The sequence below is a fragment of the Gymnoscopelus microlampas genome (genome assembly GCF_963454915.1).
Source record: "Gymnoscopelus microlampas genome assembly, chromosome: 5".
Lineage (NCBI taxonomy): Eukaryota > Metazoa > Chordata > Actinopteri > Myctophiformes > Myctophidae > Gymnoscopelus > Gymnoscopelus microlampas.
The window spans coordinates 42,894,083-42,916,605 of NC_139942.1; the positions used below are offsets into that span (position 1 = coordinate 42,894,083).

At 42.9% G+C, this 22,523-nt stretch overlaps 1 protein-coding gene across 1 annotated transcript in view; it reads left to right on the forward strand.

Moving 5' to 3' along the window:
- Positions 1-22,135, forward strand: part of cacnb2b (calcium channel, voltage-dependent, beta 2b) — a gene marked incomplete at both ends in the record, with an annotated part of 57,914 nt that extends 35,779 nt beyond the window's left edge. Inside the window, 7 exons of the mRNA XM_084056925.1 lie at positions 6,498-7,240; positions 16,433-16,719; positions 18,332-18,400; positions 18,707-18,775; positions 20,819-20,908; positions 21,093-21,623; positions 22,029-22,135. Of these exons, the coding sequence (XP_083913051.1) occupies positions 6,498-7,240; positions 16,433-16,719; positions 18,332-18,400; positions 18,707-18,775; positions 20,819-20,908; positions 21,093-21,623; positions 22,029-22,135 (1,896 nt within the window). The remainder of the gene's footprint in view (positions 1-6,497; positions 7,241-16,432; positions 16,720-18,331; positions 18,401-18,706; positions 18,776-20,818; positions 20,909-21,092; positions 21,624-22,028) is intronic.
- Positions 22,136-22,523: the final 388 nt, after the last annotated feature.

Sequence of the window (22,523 nt, forward strand, 5' to 3'; positions counted from 1 at the left end):
CATGAAGTAGCATTATGACTAGGGGGTATTTTGATGGTGGCTGTTTGTATCCACAATGTTTGTTTTGATGTGTAGGCTAGTAATGTCCTCCATGCTTAGCAGTTTAGCTTAGCAGCTAAAGCTAACTTGCACTGGGAGGTGGTGACTGCAGAGGCTCCAAGCTGCTACTCTGTGATTCTGTTGTGATTCATTTCTTTGTTTAAATGTCAGTGTGTGTGCTGTGGCCAAGAGTTGCTACATTTTATATCTTAATAAATTGGTGTATACTTGTATACTATATAACGTTACTTTTGCCACTTTTTGATGTCACATGTTTTACTAATCACTGTTAAACATGAAATAATAATGCATAGTCTTCACTTTACAACAAGGCCCATGATAACGTTAGCAAATGGTCAACACACTCTTTACGAATGTCTTACGAATCATATATTAAACATGAAAGATAATTCTAGTAATTGTTTGGCATCTGCATTCATGAAAGCCAGGTAGTTTGCAACAGGTAAGGAGAAAGTCACATTAACAGACAGTTGTAAATGATGAACTGTCTTCACTTTACTATAGGGCACATAATAACATGTACTAAGGATTTATAGATATTTTACTCTACTCAGAGTCATAAGTTTACAAAATGTACTAAAGTACAGTGAACGTCTGTGCGGTTTGTCTTCATCACTGAAAATAACGTACATGTAAACTGATATAAAACTGCTGTCGTGTGCAGTTGGGGTGAAGAAACACAAACATTTCACTCATAATACCTATTTGATTTGACATCCTGACTTGCTGCTGTAGCTGAGGCTTGAACCTGTTACCTGCGGCTCACAAGTCAGTGACTCTATCCATTCACCTACAGCTGTTTCCTTGGAATCTGTGGTTCTGAAACTTTTTGTTGTCAACCCCCCAAATTGACATGTATTTGGGCAGTGGACCCCAATGTGAAAAGATGTAGTGTCAGGGCCCCCCATGAAAAAGATTTATATTTATGCTGTAACACATTTTTTTAAAGTTATTTGTCTTGTTTGTTGTTCAAGTCAAAGCACCAGGAAGGCTGTACTTGTCAGCCATCTGTTAGCTCAATGGGTTGAGACGCAGTATTCATGATCCAGAGGCCATGAGTTCAAATCCCATTGATGTATTTCCTATGATTCTTTCCTTTGCAGACTGGCTTCCAGAAGATCAACTGAAAACTACCATGAAGGCTATATTTGTCATCCAACTGTTAGCTCAATGGGTTGAGACGCAGTATACATGATCCAGAGGCCATGAGTTCAAATCCCATTGATGTCTTTCCTATTATTCTTTCCTTTGCAGACTGGCTTCCAGAAGATCAACTGAAAAGTACCAGGAAGGCTGTACTTGTCAGCCATCTGTTAGCTCAATGGGTTGAGATGCAGTATTCATGATCCAGAGGCCATGAGTTCAAATCCCATTGATGTCTTTCCTATGATTCTTTCCTTTGCAGACTGGCTTCCAGAAGATCAACTGAAAACTACCATGAAGGCTATATTTGTCATCCAACTGTTAGCTCAATGGGTTGAGACGCAGTATACATGATCCAGAGGCCATGAGTTCAAATCCCATTGATGTCTTTCCTATGATTCTTTCCTTTGCAGACTGGCTTCCAGAAGATCAACTGAAAAGTACCAGGAAGGCTGTACTTGTCAGCCATCTGTTAGCTCAATGGGTTGAGACGCAGTATTCATGATCCAGAGGCCATGAGTTCAAATCCCATTGATGTCTTTCCTATGATTCTTTCCTTGAGTGGGTTCGATTCCCACTCCGAGTCATGTGTCCCCGGTAACTTGGGGCAACGGATAAATTGACTGATATCATTCGTGATGCTTCCCTTTGCAGAATAACTTCTAGAAAAACAAGTTAAAACCACCAGGAAACCTGTAACTCTCAGCCAACAGCATAGCTCAACTGGTAGAGCGTCTGTCCAATGACTTGACTTGACTTGAGTGGGTTCGATTCCCACTCGAGTCAAGTGTCCCCGGTAACTTGGGGCAACGGATAAATTGACTGATATACGTAGAATAACTTGTAGGAGTGTGCTGGTTCAAATCCAGTTCAACCCAGGACCGAGCGGTCCTGTGTTCGATTCCCACTAACGTCAAGTCCCCGGTAAATTGGAGCAGGACCGCTCGGTCCTGGGTTGTACTGGATTTGAACCAGCACACTCCTACAAGTTATTCTACGGATATCAGTCAATTTATCCGTTGCCCCAAGTTACCTGGGACACTTGACTCGAGTGGGAATCGAACCCACTCAAGTCAAGTCATGTTATTGGACAGACGCTCTACCAGTCGAGCTATGCTGTTGGCTGAGAGTTACAGGTTTCCTGGTGGTTTTAACTTGTTTTCTAGAAGTTATTCTGCAAAGGGAAGCATCACGAAGGATATCAGTCAATTTATCCGTTGCCCCAAGATACCGGGGACACTTGACTCGAGTGGGAATCTAACCCACTCAAGTCAAGTCAAGTCATGTTATTGGACAGACGCTCTACCAGTTGAGCTATGCTGTAGGCTGAGAGTTACAGGTTTCCTGGTGGTTTTAACTTGTTTTTCTAGAAGTTAGTCTGCAAAGGGAAGCATCACTAAGGATATCAGTCAATTTATCCGTTGCCCCAAGTTACCGGGGACACTTGACTCGAGTGGGAATCGAACCCACTCAAGTCAAGTCAAGTCATGTTATTGGACAGACGCTCTACCAGTTGAGCTATGCTGTTGGCTGAGAGTTACAGGTTTCCTGGTGGTTTTAACTTGTTTTTCTAGAAGTTATTCTGCAAAGGGAAGCATCACGAAGGATATCAGTCAATTTATCCGTTGCCCCAAGTTACCGGGGACACATGACTCGGAGTGGGAATCGAACCCACTCAAGGAAAGAATCATAGGAAAGACATCAATGGGATTTGAACTCATGGCCTCTGGATCATGAATACTGCGTCTCAACCCATTGAGCTAACAGATGGCTGACAAGTACAGCCTTCCTGGTACTTTTCAGTTGATCTTCTGGAAGCCAGTCTGCAAAGGAAAGAATCATAGGAAAGACATCAATGGGATTTGAACTCATGGCCTCTGGATCATGTATACTGCATCTCAACCCATTGAGCTAACAGTTGGATGACAAATATAGCCTTCATGGTAGTTTTCAGTTGATCTTCTGGAAGCCAGTCTGCAAAGGAAAGAATCATAGGAAAGACATCAATGGGATTTGAACTCATGGCCTCTGGATCATGAATACTGCATCTCAACCCATTGAGCTAACAGATGGCTGACAAGTACAGCCTTCCTGGTACTTTTCAGTTGATCTTCTGGAAGCCAGTCTGCAAAGGAAAGAATAATAGGAAAGACATCAATGGGATTTGAACTCATGGCCTCTGGATCATGTATACTGCGTCTCAACCCATTGAGCTAACAGTTGGATGACAAATATAGCCTTCATGGTAGTTTTCAGTTGATCTTCTGGAAGCCAGTCTGCAAAGGAAAGAATCATAGGAAATACATCAATGGGATTTGAACTCATGGCCTCTGGATCATGAATACTGCGTCTCAACCCATTGAGCTAACAGATGGCTGACAAGTACAGCCTTCCTGGTGCTTTGACTTGAACAACAAACAAGACAAATAACTTTAAAAAAATGTGTTACAGCATAAATATAAATCTTTTTCATGGGGGGCCCTGACACTACATCTTTTCACATTGGGGTCCACTGCCCAAATACATGTCAATTTGGGGGGTTGACAACAAAAAGTTTCAGAACCACAGATTCCAAGGAAACAGCTGTAGGTGAATGGATAGAGTCACTGACTTGTGAGCCGCAGGTAACAGGTTCAAGCCTCAGCTACAGCAGCAAGTCAGGATGTCAAATCAAATAGGTATTATGAGTGAAATGTTTGTGTTTCTTCACCCCAACTGCACACGACAGCAGTTTTATATCAGTTTACATGTACGTTATTTTCAGTGATGAAGACAAACCGCACAGACGTTCACTGTACTTTAGTACATTTTGTAAACTTATGACTCTGAGTAGAGTAAAATATCTATAAATCCTTAGTACATGTTATTATGTGCCCTATAGTAAAGTGAAGACAGTTCATCATTTACAACTGTCTGTTAATGTGACTTTCTCCTTACCTGTTGCAAACTACCTGGCTTTCATGAATGCAGATGCCAAACAATTACTAGAATTATCTTTCATGTTTAATATATGATTCGTAAGACATTCGTAAAGAGTGTGTTGACCATTTGCTAACGTTATCATGGGCCTTGTTGTAAAGTGAAGACTATGCATTATTATTTCATGTTTAACAGTGATTAGTAAAACATGTGACATCAAAAAGTGGCAAAAGTAACGTTATATAGTATACAAGTATACACCAATTTATTAAGATATAAAATGTAGCAACTCTTGGCCACAGCACACACACTGACATTTAAACAAAGAAATGAATCACAACAGAATCACAGAGTAGCAGCTTGGAGCCTCTGCAGTCACCACCTCCCAGTGCAAGTTAGCTTTAGCTGCTAAGCTAAACTGCTAAGCATGGAGGACATTACTAGCCTACACATCAAAACAAACATTGTGGATACAAACAGCCACCATCAAAATACCCCCTAGTCATAATGCTACTTCATGTGTGTAAGATTAGCCATTTTATGTTACCTCGATCACCTGCAACAAGACAGTTAAAACACATAAAACATGAATTAGACATATTTCTGTCCAGTCTGCAACTGCATCACTGTTCACTTCCTCCCTAGTAGGCTACTGCAGGTGTAATGCAGGTAATCAGTGTGTTGCCAGATTTTGCAAAAGAAACAAGCTGACAGGTCTATGAAAACAAGCCCAAAAGAAGCAACTAGGCTCAGGCTCATGATAACGTCTGCAAATGGTTTACATACTCTTTACGAATGTCTTACGCATCATTTGCTTAACATGAATGATAATTCTAGTAATTGTTTGGTGTCTGCATTCATGAAAGCCAGGTAGTTTGCAACAGGTAAGGAGAAAGTCCACATTAACAGACAGTCATAAATGATGAACTGTCTTCACTTTACTGTAGGGCACATAATAACATGTACAAAGGATTTATAGATATTTTAGGAATGTTTTACAAAGCATGTTAAACATGAACAAACACATTAACAGACAGTTGTAAATGATGAACTGTCTTCACTTTACTATAGGGCACATAATAACATGTACTAAGGATTTATAGATACTTTAGGAATGTTTAACAAAGCATATGTTAAACATGGACAAGCTACCAATAGCTTGTATATATTATGTAACATCAGTTACAAATTATTTAATAATCATTTACAGATGTATTATACATGGCTTATTCATGAATAGTTACTAATACCGTTATAGATGATTTGTAACCGTAGTTATAAAGGTTTTAGTAATCATTTACGAATGTCAATAAACAGGTTGTTAATGATTTGTTAATAGTCTACAAACTGCTTATAAACGTTTATAAATGCTTTAGAATGGGTCGTTACAAATGATTTAATAATATTTTACAGATGTATATAAATGGCTTATTCATGAATAGTTCACTACTTACTAATACTTTACAAATGATTTGTAACTGTAGTTATAAAGGTTTTAGTAATCATTTACGAATGTCAACAAACAGGTTGTTAATGATTTGTTAATAATCTACAAACTACTTATAAACGTTTATAAATGCTTTATAACGGGTCATTATTGTAAAGTGCTACCGATATATTTTAAGGACACAGACAGAGATAGAAATACAATGACATACATGGAGGTCTGACACACAAACACAAACACTAGAAACCACTAGTACTAGCACTGAATCCTGGAGAATAGCTTATATCCATCCATACTCTCCGAATGTGTGATAAACGTGGCAACAGTTGTTAGAGATACATTTTATTGACATTATGAAATGATTGATATTTTCTTTGCAATGTAATATATGTATGTATACATTGTCCCCACAGGTGTTGTATGGTTTTCATCTTTTCATTTGACTGTGATATGTACTGTATATTTCTTTCATTACATCTCTTTTCATCCAACACCACTTGGGAAATGTGCAGAAATGAGATAGTTCTACCTATGGTGAGTGAGATGCCACCATGAAGCAGTAGTATAGCTAAATCACCCTCAGTCCACTGCCACAGTCTAGAGGAGTTACAGTAGTCGCTGTGTGTGTGTGTGTGTGTGTGTGTGTGTGTGTGTGTGTGTGTGTGTGTGTGTGTGTGTGTGTGTGTGTGTGTGTGTGTGTGTGTGTGTGTGTGTGTGTGTGTGTGTGTGTGTGTGTGTGTGTGTGTGTGTGTGTGCGTGTGTAGGACAGACAGACGTGTGACATCACTAGTGTGACTTTAGTTTGTGTCTCTGTGAGTGAGTGAATGCACAGGGCTGTGTGTTGGCTTATGCAGTGTGTGCATTCATTCATGTGCACGATGTGTATACCGGTATGAGCATCCCCTTGAAATGATCACTTTTTCTGCAGGAGGAGCAGAAAAGCAAGAAGTCATCAGCGACCAAGAGGAAAGGGTCGTGTGAGAACCACTTGGACCAGGATGCCACCTCGGCTCTGGCCCAGGGGCAGGGGGCAGAGGTGGGCCACAGAGAGGAGGATGAGAGGCCCCTGATGACCGAACCAAAGAGACCCCAGCAGCACCACCACCACCACCACCACCGTAGGACAGAACACCACAACCACACCCAGCACAGCCAGCCGCAAGCGGTCGCTGACAGCCCCACTGGTGGACCCCCCCTCTGCAGTGGCAACAGTGGATACCCCCCTGAGGCGAGGGACGACGAGGCAGAGGACTTGGAAGAGGAGGACGTGCTTCGCTACAATCACAGGCCCATGCCGCCTCAGCGGTTCCATGAACACCATCATCACAACAGCAACCACCAACACCATCGTCATCATCACCACCACCATCAGCAACAACAACAACAACAACAACAACATCAACAACAACAACAACAACAACAACAACAACAACAACAACAACAGCAACAGCAACAGCAGCAACAACAACAACAACAACAACAACAACAACAACACAAGAACAGCCAGCCCCACCCCGGGCAGAACTATGAGCTGGAGCACAACGAGCGCAACCGGCAGCGCAGACACCACCAGCAAATGCCACAACAACGCCATGCTGTCCACACTCACCACAACTACCATCACCACCATGGCAGGGACCATAACAGAGACGGAGACAGAAACAGAGACAGGTATCGGGAAGGAAAGCATGGAGAGGGGAGACAATGGCACAGGGACACATATATACACCAGTGACTGCTTTTGCACTGTGTGTTCTGCATTTTGGTTCTATGCTGCTCTGAGGCATCATTTATACGTTGTCGTGGGACCCTTTTGACAAGCATCGCTCGATGAAAAAAAAAAGAAAAAAATCACCTGAGAATGTGTCACGCGGAAGGCTTGTGCGACAAAGTCTAAATTAGCCTTAACTGTATTGCACTGATGGATAAAGGCAGGGTGTCTTGTCTTTGTACACACATTTCAACCCCGGTCATCTCATTCATTCTGATCCTTCCCTCTCAGTCATGGGCACACTCTAACACTGGTTCCTGACAGGCAGCGAGTGAGGGCACTGGCGACGGAAATTGTGCACAAAACTGCTGAAATGTAGTGTTGCCTGTATCTATACTACCACACACACACACACACACACACACACACACACACACACACACACACACACACACACACACACACACACACACACACACACACACACACACACACACACACACACACACACACACACACACACACACACACACACAGCGGTCTCCTTTATATTTCCTCCATGCGCAAACACACATGCATAGTCATTTCACAGGTCTCCCTTAAATATGTGACATAGCTCCTTCCTTCACTAAAAATAATCAAATGAGGGTCTCTCTCACTATAGAGTAAGCTTGAATTTCCCTTAAATAGAAAGTCTGAAAATTACTTTAACATTTACAATCTGGTCTTTATCCAGAGCTACTTAGTGCTTATTGTTAAGTTAATTAAATTCCGAGGACTCCTTGTTCATTTGGTTACATTTGTATAGCGTACTCTTCGGAGCTTCACCAAAACAAACGTGAACGTCATGACGCCACCCGACCCTGTATATTACCTATACTGAATATTTGAAAAATCCTGAAATATAAGCACATCAGGAGCAAAGCTAGAGAAGCTACTGTGTTGTCCGGCTACTATGTCATTTGAACATCCACTTTTGTTCACTCTTAATAAAGTCGTCATCATAAACGTTTCGTCAACCATGTTTTAATCTAAATAGCTGTATTCCAGCAAGCAGATCTCGGCCAATAAAAATCTCACTCAGCAAGAGACACAACAAACAGATATTGAAGGTTGATTGTCATCGCTGATCAGCACACCATCGATCATGGCAGGTCAGGATCGTCTGATTGAAACAATTGTCTTTTTATCACTTTTCCTGTTCACTCGCATCGCTGAATGTCAGGATGAGGTGTTATTCTTTATTTTGTTCAAAATAACTTTCTCTCACTGGTGTGCTGACTTTTTTTTCAGCTGAACTACATGCCTCTTATGTGAGAGTATAATATTTTTTGGAAGTGTCCTGCAATGTCAAGGTAATGCAACATACATATGCTCACAAATGCACAATATGCTCACTTGTGCTTGCTGTTTTCTGTGTATATTTGGTATCTTATGCAATCGAAATATTCCCCCCCCCCTCTTTTTTCCATAAAAAAGGGAAATGTTTGTTTAACTATCAAATCAACTGACCAAATATCTGTGCACAATGGTGAATTCCCTTTTTTCTGTATCACATGTTTCATAATGTTTAAATCACAAACGGTACATTCCTTCAAATGCCAATAATTTATTTTCCACATTGGTAAAATAAATACATACATTTAAAAAAGAAGGTACTAAACTATTTTTCTACAAAAGATTGTACAATTAATTGAGTCATATTTTGCTATCACCTCTAATGGAGATGGAAGCTGTCTGGAAGCATGATTTATTTGATTTTATTATTTGATTTAGACATTGACTTGTGCTATGTACTGAATACTCTATGCATCTACTTCTGATATATACAGCATATGTATGTGTGTGTGTATGTGTGTATACAGTATATACATAGTACATGTATATATTTAGCTTGGATACAAACTATGCATTTGTATATACTTCATAATTGCCTTGTTAGTTTAGTGTAAGGAGAATGTTGAGAGCCTGTTGCACTGTTTGGTAGAACTTTTACCTAAATGTGATTGGTTTGATTTGTGAAGACTGTGGATCTGTCAACCTGAACTGACTGTTCCTTTCATTTACTTTGCTCTTTTGGTTATTTTCATTTTTGTACATTTTTGCAAAGTTGGTTTGGATTAATACCACTTATCGTGTGATGTGACATTCTTGATGATTGTGTTAATTTTTGAAGGAAAGAAGTGATGACATCATGCCACACTAAACTGAATTGTTTTGTGTTGCAAAAATAACATTGCAGTTGTATTGGGTTTTGGGAACTACAGTTTGACTTGCTAATTCATTTATGCTACTATTTCATTTGCTGGTATGTACTTTGCCTACGAGCCACATCAGTGCTCCACAGATCTTGAAGACATTAAATATGTTTTTGTTGTTGTAACCAAAACTTTATTTATGTAGCACTTTTCATAAACAGGTTTACAAAATGCTTAACAATACAAATACAATACATACACAGGAAATATAAAGGCAATTCAATGATGGAAAATGTAAAAACATTATATATAAACAAAAAATAATAAGACCAAAAATAAGAGAGGAATTTGACGGGTGTCTTCAGCGTTTTTCAGTTCAAGGACCCCTTAGCTGAGAGGGAGAAGAAGCAGGGACCCCACTACATATTGTATAACATTCTGCTGCTGCTGCAGATTAAACTTTTTCATTGATTTCGTAGAAAGCTTCATAGAATTATTTGACAGCCCTGCCATGTTGAATTCATGTCAATGTGTATTTTGAGACATTTAATCACTTAATCCCTCCATACGTAGTCAACTTGACCTTTCACTATTCTGTACTGAGTCTGCATTTTTTTCCCTATACACCAAACCTCTTTGCCGTAAATAGCAGATTTACAGGCTCATAACTTGTGAGCTTGTAGATGTGCTATTTTTGGCTAATGTTCCCCTCAGAATATGGATGCTAGGGTTCAAATGGTTAATGTACAAGGCAAACATGTCCACAGTAAGATGAACATTTTAAAGTATGATTGAGGTTACTAGGCGTAAGTATGTAGTTGTAAGCCTGCCTTTAAATGTCCATTGGCCGCATTGACAATGCATTGGACGCTTAAAGTTAAATATCTCCAAAACTACAAATGATTTCAAAGAAAGAAATCTCAAGCATGCATGTCCACAGCAAGGTGGAATTGTTGAACTGTGAATGGAGTTTCTAGGTGAAAGTTTTTTTTTAGGTCCCAAATTCGTCCATCGACCTCCATTATAAATCTCTGAACTTTTAAAGGAGTACAATTCTAAAACTATTAAACATTTCAAAGATTCCTTTTCAGGCAAACATGTCCATATTAGGATGAAAATTTTAAAGTTTGAATGGGGTTTCCATTCTATATATGACATTTTGAATCATTACAGTCAGTTCACCTTCTTTTGGGTCTTGAGTCGAACCAATTACTCCCGCGGAGACATCAAATTTCTCTTTTGGGCCTTGAGTCTTGAGACTCAAGGCCCAAAAGAGAAATTTGAAGTCTTGAGACTCAAGGCCCAAAAGAGAAATTTGATGTCTCCGCGGGAGTAATTGGTTCGACTCAAGATTCTTTTGGGTCTTGAGCCTTGGGACTCAAGACTCAAATCCTGGAAATCAAATCCTGGAAATGGCAAATCAGCATGTGTGGGATTTGAAGGTGCAAGAGTCAGGTAAAAGTTGTAAAAATGTCCAAGTTGGATTTGAACTGGGAACCTTCCGGTTGTAGGCCCTGTATCTTAACCACTGCACCACAGCGATTCTTGCCAGGGCTGCCAACATTGGACAGTCAGAATCCAGGAGATTGGTTGGGGGCGTGGCTAGTGGGGGGTCTGGGGGTCCTCACTACCAAAACGAAAGTTTGTCACTACCGGAACGAAAGTTAAATCCGAAAAAAAAAAGTGTGGAGGCCAAAATCGTCCTCCCAAAAACCTGTTAGGAGTACGTTTCAGGCAATTTAGAGTTGATTGGTAGTACTTTGTAGTGACTTTTTTGGTCCCTAACATTCATCGAGCTCTGGACTTAGTACATTTTTTTTCACCATTGTGTCACTACCGAAAAGAAAGTTTGTCACTACCGAAACGAAAGTTAAATCCGAAAAAATCACTAAGTGTGGAGGCCAAAATCGTCCCCCCAAAAACCTGTTAGGAGTACGTTTCAGGCAATTTAGAGTTGATTGGTAGTACTTTGTAGTGACTTTTTTTTTTTGTCCCTAAAATTCATCGAGCTCTGGACTTTGTAAAAAAAAAATTCACCATTGTGTCACTACCGAAACGAAAGTTTGTCACTACCGAAACGAAAGTTAAATCCGAAAAAATCACTAAGTGTGGAGGCCAAAATCGTCCCCCCAAAAACCTGTTAGGAGTACGTTTCAGGCAATTTAGAGTTGATTGGTACTGTAGTACTTTGTAGTGACTTTTTTTGGTCACAAGCGCTCGTTTCTAAATGAGGCTATATATTTATTCACATGATTCAGACAGGTTCTTTCTTACTTCAAATCAAGACAAATGGTTTAATTATGAACATGGAATGTTATCCCTCATTTCCAGATCGCCAACATCCTCGACAGCCATGCTGCTACTCTGAACAGGAAGTCAGAGAGAGAGAGAAAAAAAATGTTCCCCCAAAAACCTGTTAGGAGTACGTTTCAGGCAATTTAAAGTTGATTGGTAGTGACTTTTTTTTTGGTCCCTAACATTCATCGAGCTCTGGACTTAGTAATTTTTTTTCCGTTTCGGTAGTGACACAATGGTGTCACTACCGAAACGAAAAAAAAATTGTTCCCCCAAAAACCTGTTAGGAGTACGTTTCAGGCAATTTAAAGTTGATTGGTAGTGACTTTTTTTTGGGTCCCTAACATTCATCGAGCTCTGGACTTAGTCATTTTTTTCCCGTTTCGGTAGTGACACAATGGTGTCACTACCGAAACGAAACAAAAATTGTTCCCCCAAAAACCTGTTAGGAGTACGTTTCAGGCAATTTAAAGTTGATTGGTAGTGACTTTTTTTTTGGTCCCTAACATTCATCGAGCTCTGGACTTAGTAATTTTTTTTCCGTTTCGGTAGTGACACAATGTCACTACCGAAACGAAAAAAAAATTGTTCCCCCAAAAACCTGTTAGGAGTACGTTTCAGGCAATTTAAAGTTGATTGGTAGTGACTTTTTTTTTGGTCCCTAACATTCATCGAGCTCTGGACTTAGTAATTTTTTTCCGTTTCGGTAGTGACACTACCGAAACGAAAAAAAAAATGTTCCCCCAAAAACCTGTTAGGAGTACGTTTCAGGCAATTTAAAGTTGATTGGTAGTGACTTTTTTTTTGGTCCCTAACATTCATCGAGCTCTGGACTTAGTCATTTTTTTCCCGTTTCGGTAGTGACACAATGGTGTCACTACCGAAACGAAACAAAAATTGTTCCCCCAAAAACCTGTTAGGAGTACGTTTCAGGCAATTTAAAGTTGATTGGTAGTGACTTTTTTTTTGGTCCCTAACATTCATCGAGCTCTGGACTTAGTCATTTTTTTTCCGTTTCGGTAGTGACACAATGTCACTACCGAAACGAAAAAAAAATTGTTCCCCCAAAAACCTGTTAGGAGTACGTTTCAGGCAATTTAAAGTTGATTGGTAGTGACTTTTCTTTTGGTCCCTAACATTCATCGAGCTCTGGACTTAGTAATTTTTTTTCCGTTTCGGTAGTGACACTACCGAAACGAAAAAAAAAATGTTCCCCCAAAAACCTGTTAGGAGTACGTTTCAGGCAATTTAAAGTTGATTGGTAGTGACTTTTCTTTTGGTCCCTAACATTCATCGAGCTCTGGACTTAGTAATTTTTTTCCCGTTTCGGTAGTGACAATGGTGTCACTACCGAAACGAAACAAAAATTGTTCCCCCAAAAACCTGTTAGGAGTACGTTTCAGGCAATTTAAAGTTGATTGGTAGTGACTTTTTTTTTGGTCCCTAACATTCATCGAGCTCTGGACTTAGTAATTTCTTTTCCGTTTCGGTAGTGACACTACCGAAACGAAAAAAAATGTTTTTCCCCCAAAAACCTGTTTACGTTTCAGGCAATTTAAAGTTGATTGGTAGTGACTTTTTTTTGGTCCCTAACATTCATCGAGCTCTGGACTTAGTAATTTTTTTCCCGTTTCGGTAGTGACACTACCGAAACGAAAAAAAAATTGTTCCCCCAAAAACCTGTTAGGAGTGCGTTTCAGACAATTTAAAGTTGATTGGTAGTGACTTTTTTTTTGGTCCCTAACATTCATCGAGCTCTGGACTTAGTCATTTTTTTTCCGTTTCGGTAGTGACACAATGGTGTCAATACCGAAACGAGAAAAAAAAATGTTCCCCCAAAAACCTGTTAGGAGTACGTTTCAGGCAATTTAAAGTTGATTGGTAGTGACTTTGTTTTGGGTCCCTAACATTCATCGAGCTCTGGACTTTTTTTTTTCCCGTTTCGGTAGCAGGTGGGAGGCTATCAGCACCTGGGGGAGTGTAAAATAATTTGGGCATCAATTATTTTCAGTTGGTCATGAATTAATATAGCTGATGCAGGATGCAGTAAACCTTAATGCATCCTGCTAAGTCACCCCTTAATAATTAAGTGGTGACTTTCACATGGGGCATCTTTGTATGGGTGCTGTAGCCACGTACCATTTTCATTCAGCTGAATGGCGTTGGTCGTCTTGCTGAGCTGGGTGAGCTCGGTCAGGATGGTCATCAACGAGGGTGGGATCTCGCCCACACAGCTGGTCCTAGACACGCAAGAGGACAACGTACACAGTCAAATCCCCAGTGTTCATTCAATTTGTACACTAACTAGTGACCAGGAGATTATTTTTGGGAACTTGGGCGTGGGAGAATATGTAGTTGAGCACGTTGACCATGTCAGCTTTTTTTTCTTCACGAAGTGCAAATACACACTTGAACACATGAACAACACTCAACAGGTCTTCAAATTGCCCCTTGGTTAGTCGCCTAAGTAGCCTAAGCTTCAAAACGATGATATGTGAAGGGTGGAGGATGACGGGCAGAAAGAGCGCTAGTATATCCTAGGATATATTCCAGAGCTCGATGAATGTTAGGGACCAAAAAAAGTCACTACAAAGTGCTACCAATCAACTCTAAATTGCCTGAAACGTACTCCTAACAGGTTTTTGGGAGGACGATTTTGGCCTCCACACTTAGTGATTTTTTCGGATTTAACTTTCGTTTCGGTAGTGACAAACTTTCGTTTCGGTAGTGACACAATGGTGATTTTTTTTTTACTAAGTCCAGAGCTCGATGAATGTTAGGGACCAAAAAAAGTCACTACAAAGTACTACAGATCACAGGTTTCTGTTGTGGCTGTTTTTCAGAATTTACTACAGACTAATACTACTATTACTTCAACAACAATAATAAACCAGAAACAACAAATGAAGATATACAAGCTTATAGCCTTGTAGATCTGCTATTTTTGACGAATGTTTCCACCCAGAATAAAAAGTTAAGTATAAAGTTATTTTCAACTTGTGTTTTTCAGTAGCAGGAGTCTCCCAGTATCTCCAGTCATATCCCGGCGGACACAGTAGTCTTCAAGGCAAGAGTCAAAGTCAGAATGCAACATATACCTTATAGACGCCGGTAGGGAAGGGGCAACTATTATTCGCTTATAGATTCCAAGGACTTGGAATCAATACTCGATTAATGTTACATAAGCCTAACAACACACTTCCCTAGGCAAGGCTCCTTTCGGTCATCTCTGTGCTTTCAGAGCTCGCTCTATCGTGACGGACATGGGTCCTTCAAGACATAGGAGCTCTGACTGGAAGGGTATAACTATTCTTTACGCTGCGAGGCTCTGTCTTCTGATATGACATTCTATAAAAAGTACACATGTGACATCATTATATGGGAGCGCCAATGGAGGGGGAAGGCTGCTTCCGTACACACTCCTCAGCGTGGCAGCGTTTTTCCTTTTTAGTATTTTTAAGCCTTTTCTTTTTTTCCTACACCGTCGGGTGTCTAAGGAGTTATGACAGGCAAGCACTTCTGGACATCAGCACAGCAATCGCACACAGAATTCCAGACTTTTTCGCAGAAAACCCTCCACCCAGCTGGGTGGTGGGAGATCTTCCCTTTGTCTCGGCAGGGATCATAGGGTGGAAACGGCGAAAGAGGCGTCTGGGGACAAGAGCGGGCCTTCGAAAATGTTAAAAAAATAGCAGATGTACAAGCTCACAGCGCGGCACGATAAACATATCTACTTATATAATTGAGAAGTGAATTCCGCCCCGCCACTGACGCTATACCCACAGCTCTGTTGTCGAGTAAACACAACACCGACACACCACATCTCGCCACCACAGTAGCCACGGCGTGCGCGCTGAATTGTCTTTACAACGGATGCACGTTCTTTTGCCTCTATTTCATGCCTCTTCACATTCATGGCATAACATGTTTACAAAGCACCTCAGCACACACCACTTTCACACAACGCCACTACAAATGTTTCCCATGCTATCACGCCTTCACAAACCAACAATGTAATGTGCAATGCCTTTTTAACACTCATGTTTTCACCTCTTTCTTTCGGGAGGCATGCGTTAATCCGACAGACCTTTTCTCCGACTATGTGGCATCCGCGTGCGGTTAGGGTTAGGGTGCGGGTTTGGTTCGGGTTTAGTATTGGAAACGTCGGAGCGCTGCGCTGTCGGAGGAATGCGCTGTCGGACTAACGTACTGCACCCCTTTCTTTCATCTTCCCATCTTATCTCCATGCTTTTCACAACCTCGCATTTTCTCCATGCTAATTCACACTCTTTGGTCCCATTCATATTTAACCGACAGGTCCTTCTCCATCCGCCTAGGGGACTTCACATCCACCAAGGCCCCCCTTACTTGCGGGGTCCCCCAGGGATCGATCCTGGGCCCCATCCTCTTTCTGTTATATCTGCTACCGCTAGGGCCCATCATCCAAAAACACAATATATCATTCCACTGCTTTGCAGATGATATCCAGCTATACCTGCCCTTACAATCAACATCCACTAACTCACACCAACTCCTACTAGACTGCTTAGCTGACATTAAAAATTGGATGAACATAAACTTCCTTGAATTAAATGAAAATAAGACGGAAGTAATCCTCTTTGGCCCCCTCTCCTCCGTCCCTCCCCCCGACACACTAAGCTCCCTAAAATCCAACATTCACCCCTACGTCAAAAACCTCGGAATCATCTTCGACTCCAAATTCAAATTCGATAAGCAAGTCAGCTCGGTGGTTAGCTCCAGCTTCTACCAGCTGCGCCTATTGGCCAAAGTCAAACCCTACCTCTCTCCCAGTGACCTCGAGAGAGTAATTCACGCCTTCATTACCTCCAGGCTGGATTATTGTAATTCACTTTACATTGGCATAGACCAAGCCCTGCTTAGACGCCTTCAGCTCATCCAAAACGCCGCTGCCCGCCTCCTCACGGGTACTAGGCGGCGCGAGCACATCACCCCTGTTCTGGCCTCTCTCCACTGGCTCCCAGTCCGCTACAGAATTGATTTTAAGGTTTTATTGTTTGCTTTTAAATCACGTAACGGATTAGCCCCACCTTTTATCACTGACCTAACCGACAATCACACCCCATCCAGAACCCTAAGGTCGGCCAACCAACACCTACTGACTGAGCTCCCTACAAATAAACGCTCCAGAGGTGACCGAGCCTTTGCTGCAGCCGCCCCGAGGCTCTGGAACAGCCTTCCATTCCACATAAGAGCCGCTCAGTCCATAACCACTTTTAAAACATTATTGAAGACCTATTTTTTCTCACAGGCCTTTGAGCAATAAAGCCATCGCCCCACGACCATCGATCCTACCTCACAGTATTCTGCTATGCACTTTTTAATTAGAAATTCGTTTTTCTACCTTTAATTGTCTTGCATTTTTTGTTTTTGTATTGTATTCTTTGCTGGATGTAGCTTATTATTGTCTTTATTCGTTGTGTTGTACAGCACTTTGGTTGACTTTGGTCTTTGTAAACGTGCTCTATAAATAAAATTTGAGTTGAGTTGAGTTGAGTCTTTCTATGCACATGTATGATTGTTTTCTAAACGGATGCTGCTTTTTTCCCCTGTATTTCATGACTGCTAACATTAATGCCATAACATGTTTACAAACCACCTCAGCACACTGCTCTTTAACACACTGCCACTACAAATGTTTCACATGCTATCACGCCTTCACATACCAACAATGTAATGTCATCTCATGCCAAGGCAGTACATCATTCAATACAACTTCTTCACACACAAAACTATACTAAGGAGCCGTTGCGCACCACAACTGCCACCATGTCTCCATCTAACTGAATCACAACAACGCCATACACACCCATCACCTCACACGCTGTCTGTGGCCCCACTTACTGCACGTGTGTTTCTAAGCACACGGCGAAACTTCTTCCTTCACTCTAGCACTCAGTTCCATTCCTCTCTTCCCACTCTCTATGTTCTAATTCATCTCTTCACTCTTTGCCTCACTGCCTGTTATGTTGTCTTGGACCCAATACTTTCAAGACATTGTTTTCTTCGGCCCTCTTTTACGTTGTCAATCCTATTGTGCCTTTTGCTGCTTCTCGCTGGCCACAGCACTTTGCACAGCATGTCTATGAGGAACGCTGCTGTATTGTACACACCATTATTACATTTTCATTTGCCCTCACAAGGTGTCACACCACACTTACACTGCCTCACAATGTTCCCTACTTCACAGTTTACCTACAACCACCCCACTCCTGCTTTGGACCGTCACATTGTCTGGCAGTCATGAAAAGGAAAAGGCCTGCATTGGCTAGACGACGCAAGCGGCCACGCTTGCCACACACATCAGGTAATGCAGTACTTCCATTTCACCACCTTCTCTGTACGTCTCTTTCACTATGCAGTCCCCTCCATTGCATGTCCTTAGCTCTTCCCTTGCGCATAGCATTACACATCATGCCACAGCCACTATGCATACATATGTGTGTGTGTGTGTGTGTGTCACCACACATGCAGTCAATCCTATTCAACACCTATTAACATGCATACCTCACTTCTCAGCTGACAAGCACGACATCACTCCACCAGCCCTACCTCCCACACCTTCACCGCAGCAGCCTGACAGCCAAGGTAATGACTTCTGTTGTCCTCATCCCTTCCATGCAGTCTTTCCACTCTACACTATTTCCCACCTATAATCTCTCATCACCAACATATGCTCTGCCCAGCAAAACAACACACCACCACTTCTTTTGTCTCACTGATTCACATATATCGCATTACTGCTCATTACTGGCGCACACTTTCCCATCATGACTACACTCACCTTCTCGCACATTCTATGTCCACCCAAAGCATGCCACGTCTCCCACCTGCACTTAATCCTTTTCATCCAATGTGTACCTCATATACTGTACATGCCACATCACTTCTCAGATGCCGGTCATGATGCCACACCACAATGCCAGCTTCACACCCCTTCATTGCAGCTGCCTGACAGCCAAGGTAGACTTTACTGCATTCCCAAACTTCCAGCCATTCTCTTCGCAAAAGCATATGTACAACCTTTTCCCTCACATCACCAACATGCACACAGAGGAACACTGCCAGTCTGTGTGTCTGTCTATGTGCGTGGCCCTTTATCGTCTGCAACACGCAGCCGTCCTTGCAATAATCACATCCACATGCCATTACTGCTCATTCCACTACCTCATCTCTAACTATCTTCACTTCCCAGCTCAACTCCTCGCAAAGGACACACACCCGCACGACCAGCAACAGCCGCCAGACACACGGACACGCACATTCACCCAGCCCCATGCCACAGGTGACGACTCATGCTATTACATTGACCCTCCAACACATTCTCTTCACTTCAGGGACATCTTTATTTCACATCCTCACCCTCACCTACTTCTCTTCCACAGTACACCTACCGTGTCAAAAACACATTGCTCATTGATGCCTTTACTTGCCTTTCCAATGCAACAAATATATCCACCTCAACTGTCTTCCATTATTAGGTGCAGACCATCAACCCAATCGCCTCAGCACACACCTGCCTACTGGCACAGAACAACAACACCATCAACACAGTCACCACACACCGGAGCACGCTGCACACACAGCAGGCCCTTCCTTGCAGCTGCGTCACAAGCAAGGTACTGCCTAATGCAATTCTCATTACTTCCACTCATGCAGTCCACTGTCATCCATGTACCTACTCTTTCACATCACCACCATGCACACACAACTACAGCCTGTGTGTCTGTGTGTGTGTGTGTGTGTGTGTGTGTGTGTGTGTGTGTCTGTGTGGCAGTGTCTGTGTGTGTGTGTGTGTGTGTGTGTGTGTGTGTGTGTGTGTGTGTGTGTGTGTGTGTATGTGTGTCTGTGTCTCTCTGTCACACAGAGTGTCTGTGTTTCACTCTACTGTCTGCACGACACAGACGTCCTTGCGCACATCTGTTGTCCTCAGGTGGACGTCCTCTGCTGTTGCATTGGCCTTCACATCACACCCCTCGCCACACTCTTTGCCCTCATTGCCTTTCACCTTCACATTGCTTCACCTCCACAAACAGCACCACACACTATATACACCGCAACATACATGTGTGTGCAATTCTTTCAGTCTCCACCCCACATTCCTATGTACATCTTCACACTGAACACTAGCTACCTACTACACCAGCCCCCAATATCTATCACTTACATCACATAGACTGCCTTACTGCCAATTCACGCACCTCTCATCCACACTGCATAATTGCTCCTCACACTACTTCATAGCCAACTGTCTTCACTTCTCAGCTCAACTCCTCGCAAAGAACACAAGCTGCCAGCAGCACCAACCGCAGCCCAACACACCGAGACGCTCCTTGAGACTTTTGCGCCAGGCTGCAGCCACAGCACAACCTTCCTTGCAGCTGTCTCCCAAACAAGGTAATGACTTATGCTCTTCTCCACTCTTGCACACATTCTCTCCACTGCACTGTCATACACCCTATACTCACACACCACATACAGTACATGCACACAGTCTGGGTATGTGTCTCCCTGTGCATTGCGTGTGTGTGTGTGTGTGTGTGTGTGTGTGTGTGTGTGTGTGTGTGTGTGTGTGTGTGTGTGCATGTTCTGTCTGCAACACACAGCCCTCTTTGCCCTTATCTCTGCTCCTCAGTTGCCCCTCCTCTGCACTTGCCCCACCATGCACTTAACATACCACATGACGGCAGAGTCATTTCACACATGCCCTATAACTAATACACTGCTTCCCCCTCCACAAACAGCACACCACACTACATACACACCAACATGCAACGCCTGCATGTACTACTCTCTCCACCCACACCCCTATCTACATTTGCCTGCCCAGCTGCACATACCACCAACACCACAGCACATCATTTCTCCCATCCCTCCCAAACACACTGCACATTATTTCTCACATCTCTCCCAAAGACAGCATTACCGTTCATGACCACACCTCACATGCATATAGCAGTACTGTGTTTTTTTCCCCCCTCACATCCAACTATCTTTACTTCTCAGCTCGACTCCTCGCAAAGAAGACACACAGGCGGGAACAGCAACGCCAGGCACAGAGACGTAGACGCTCATTGCGACAAGCTGCGGCCACTGGTGAGTTATGCATGCATTCACATTCATCGTCAAACACTATGCATCCACTACACTGACATGCCAATTCACAACCTCACCACTAAAAAAACACCACTCTCATTCTCCTCCATACAACACCTGGCCCCTTCATGCCTTCATTTCACATTCCACTTATTAATCTAACTCCACTGTCTTTCCTTCTCAGCTGCACACCAGGAACACACACGCCAGACACCGGCCCAGGCCACTGACATGGAAGCACAACACAGCCAACAAAGGCCACACCGACCACGCAACTCAACTACCCGCAAACAGCCACAAAGACAACAACCCCGGCCTCATCTCAAACCTGCAACTAAGACTTTGCACATTCTCAATGGCAACCTACAAATCCCTGAACTCACACGCACAACTGACACTATTGGCACAATCAGCATCAAGTGCGTCAAATGTGGCGCATATAAATTCAAGAAGGAGACGAGCAGTCTCTGCTGCTTACAGGGCAAGGTACGCCTTCCAGCCTTCCCAACGCCCCCACAGCCCATCAATGATCTGTGGTTTGCCGACACCCCTGAGGCCAAGCTCTTTCGCACACACAGTCGTGTCTTCAATAACGCTGTCATCAAAGTCACCGCTGCCATTCAGCCATTCTGCAGAGCCTCTCATGACAACCTGCGCAACCTGCCGGCCTTGCAGCTTCTTTCCTGGACTACTGCTTCGTCCCCATTGAGGCAAGGTTCATGCATTGTTACATTCCTTTCTCATTAATCCACATAACTAATAGTGCTGCTGCTTAACACTTCACACACATATCACTGCCTTTCCTTTCACATAATCCCTCTTCAACATGTCACATTGTGTGGTTGATTCCTGGCTGCTCTTTCACTTCCATTCTGCAGGCCCTGCGTTGCCAATCTCTGGAACCTGATGACGTGCCAACTTCCTTACATCATGGACATCTGCTTCTTCCCCATTGAGGTACATCTGTTGCATTCTTCCATGTGTCATTTATGCTTGCACTACATAATTGTCAAGGCCTACCACTTCACACAAAAGACGCTACCTTTACTGTTACATACTCTATGCTGGCCATCCACATTATGTCCTTCTTCCCGCCTTCTGTCTTTCTCCCATTCTGCAGGCTCTGCCATGAATGCCATCGATGGAAACTGCATCCCTCACAACATTCCTTCATGGGGAAGTACTCCTTCACAAATTAGGTACATCTGTTGGGGAGGCATGCGTTAATCCGACAGACCTTTTCTCCGACTATGTGGCATCCGCGTGCGGTTAGGGTTAGGGTGCGGGTTTGGTTCGGGTTTAGTATTGGAAACGTCGGAGCGCTGCGCTGTCGGAGGAATGCGCTGTCGGACTAACGTACTGCACCCGTTAGTCCGACAGCGCATTCCTCCGACAGCGCATTCCTCCGACAGCGCATGCCTCCGACGTTTCCAATACTAACCCTATACCAAACCCGAACCCTAACCGCACGCGGATGCCACATAGTCGGAGAAATGGGTTGTCGGATTATCGTATGCCTCCCGCTTGACTCCTGCCTTCTCCTTCTCTCCCATTCCGCAGGCCCAGCCATGACAAGCTGTCGTCCTCAGCACGTTGCCACTGTCTGCAACACCTG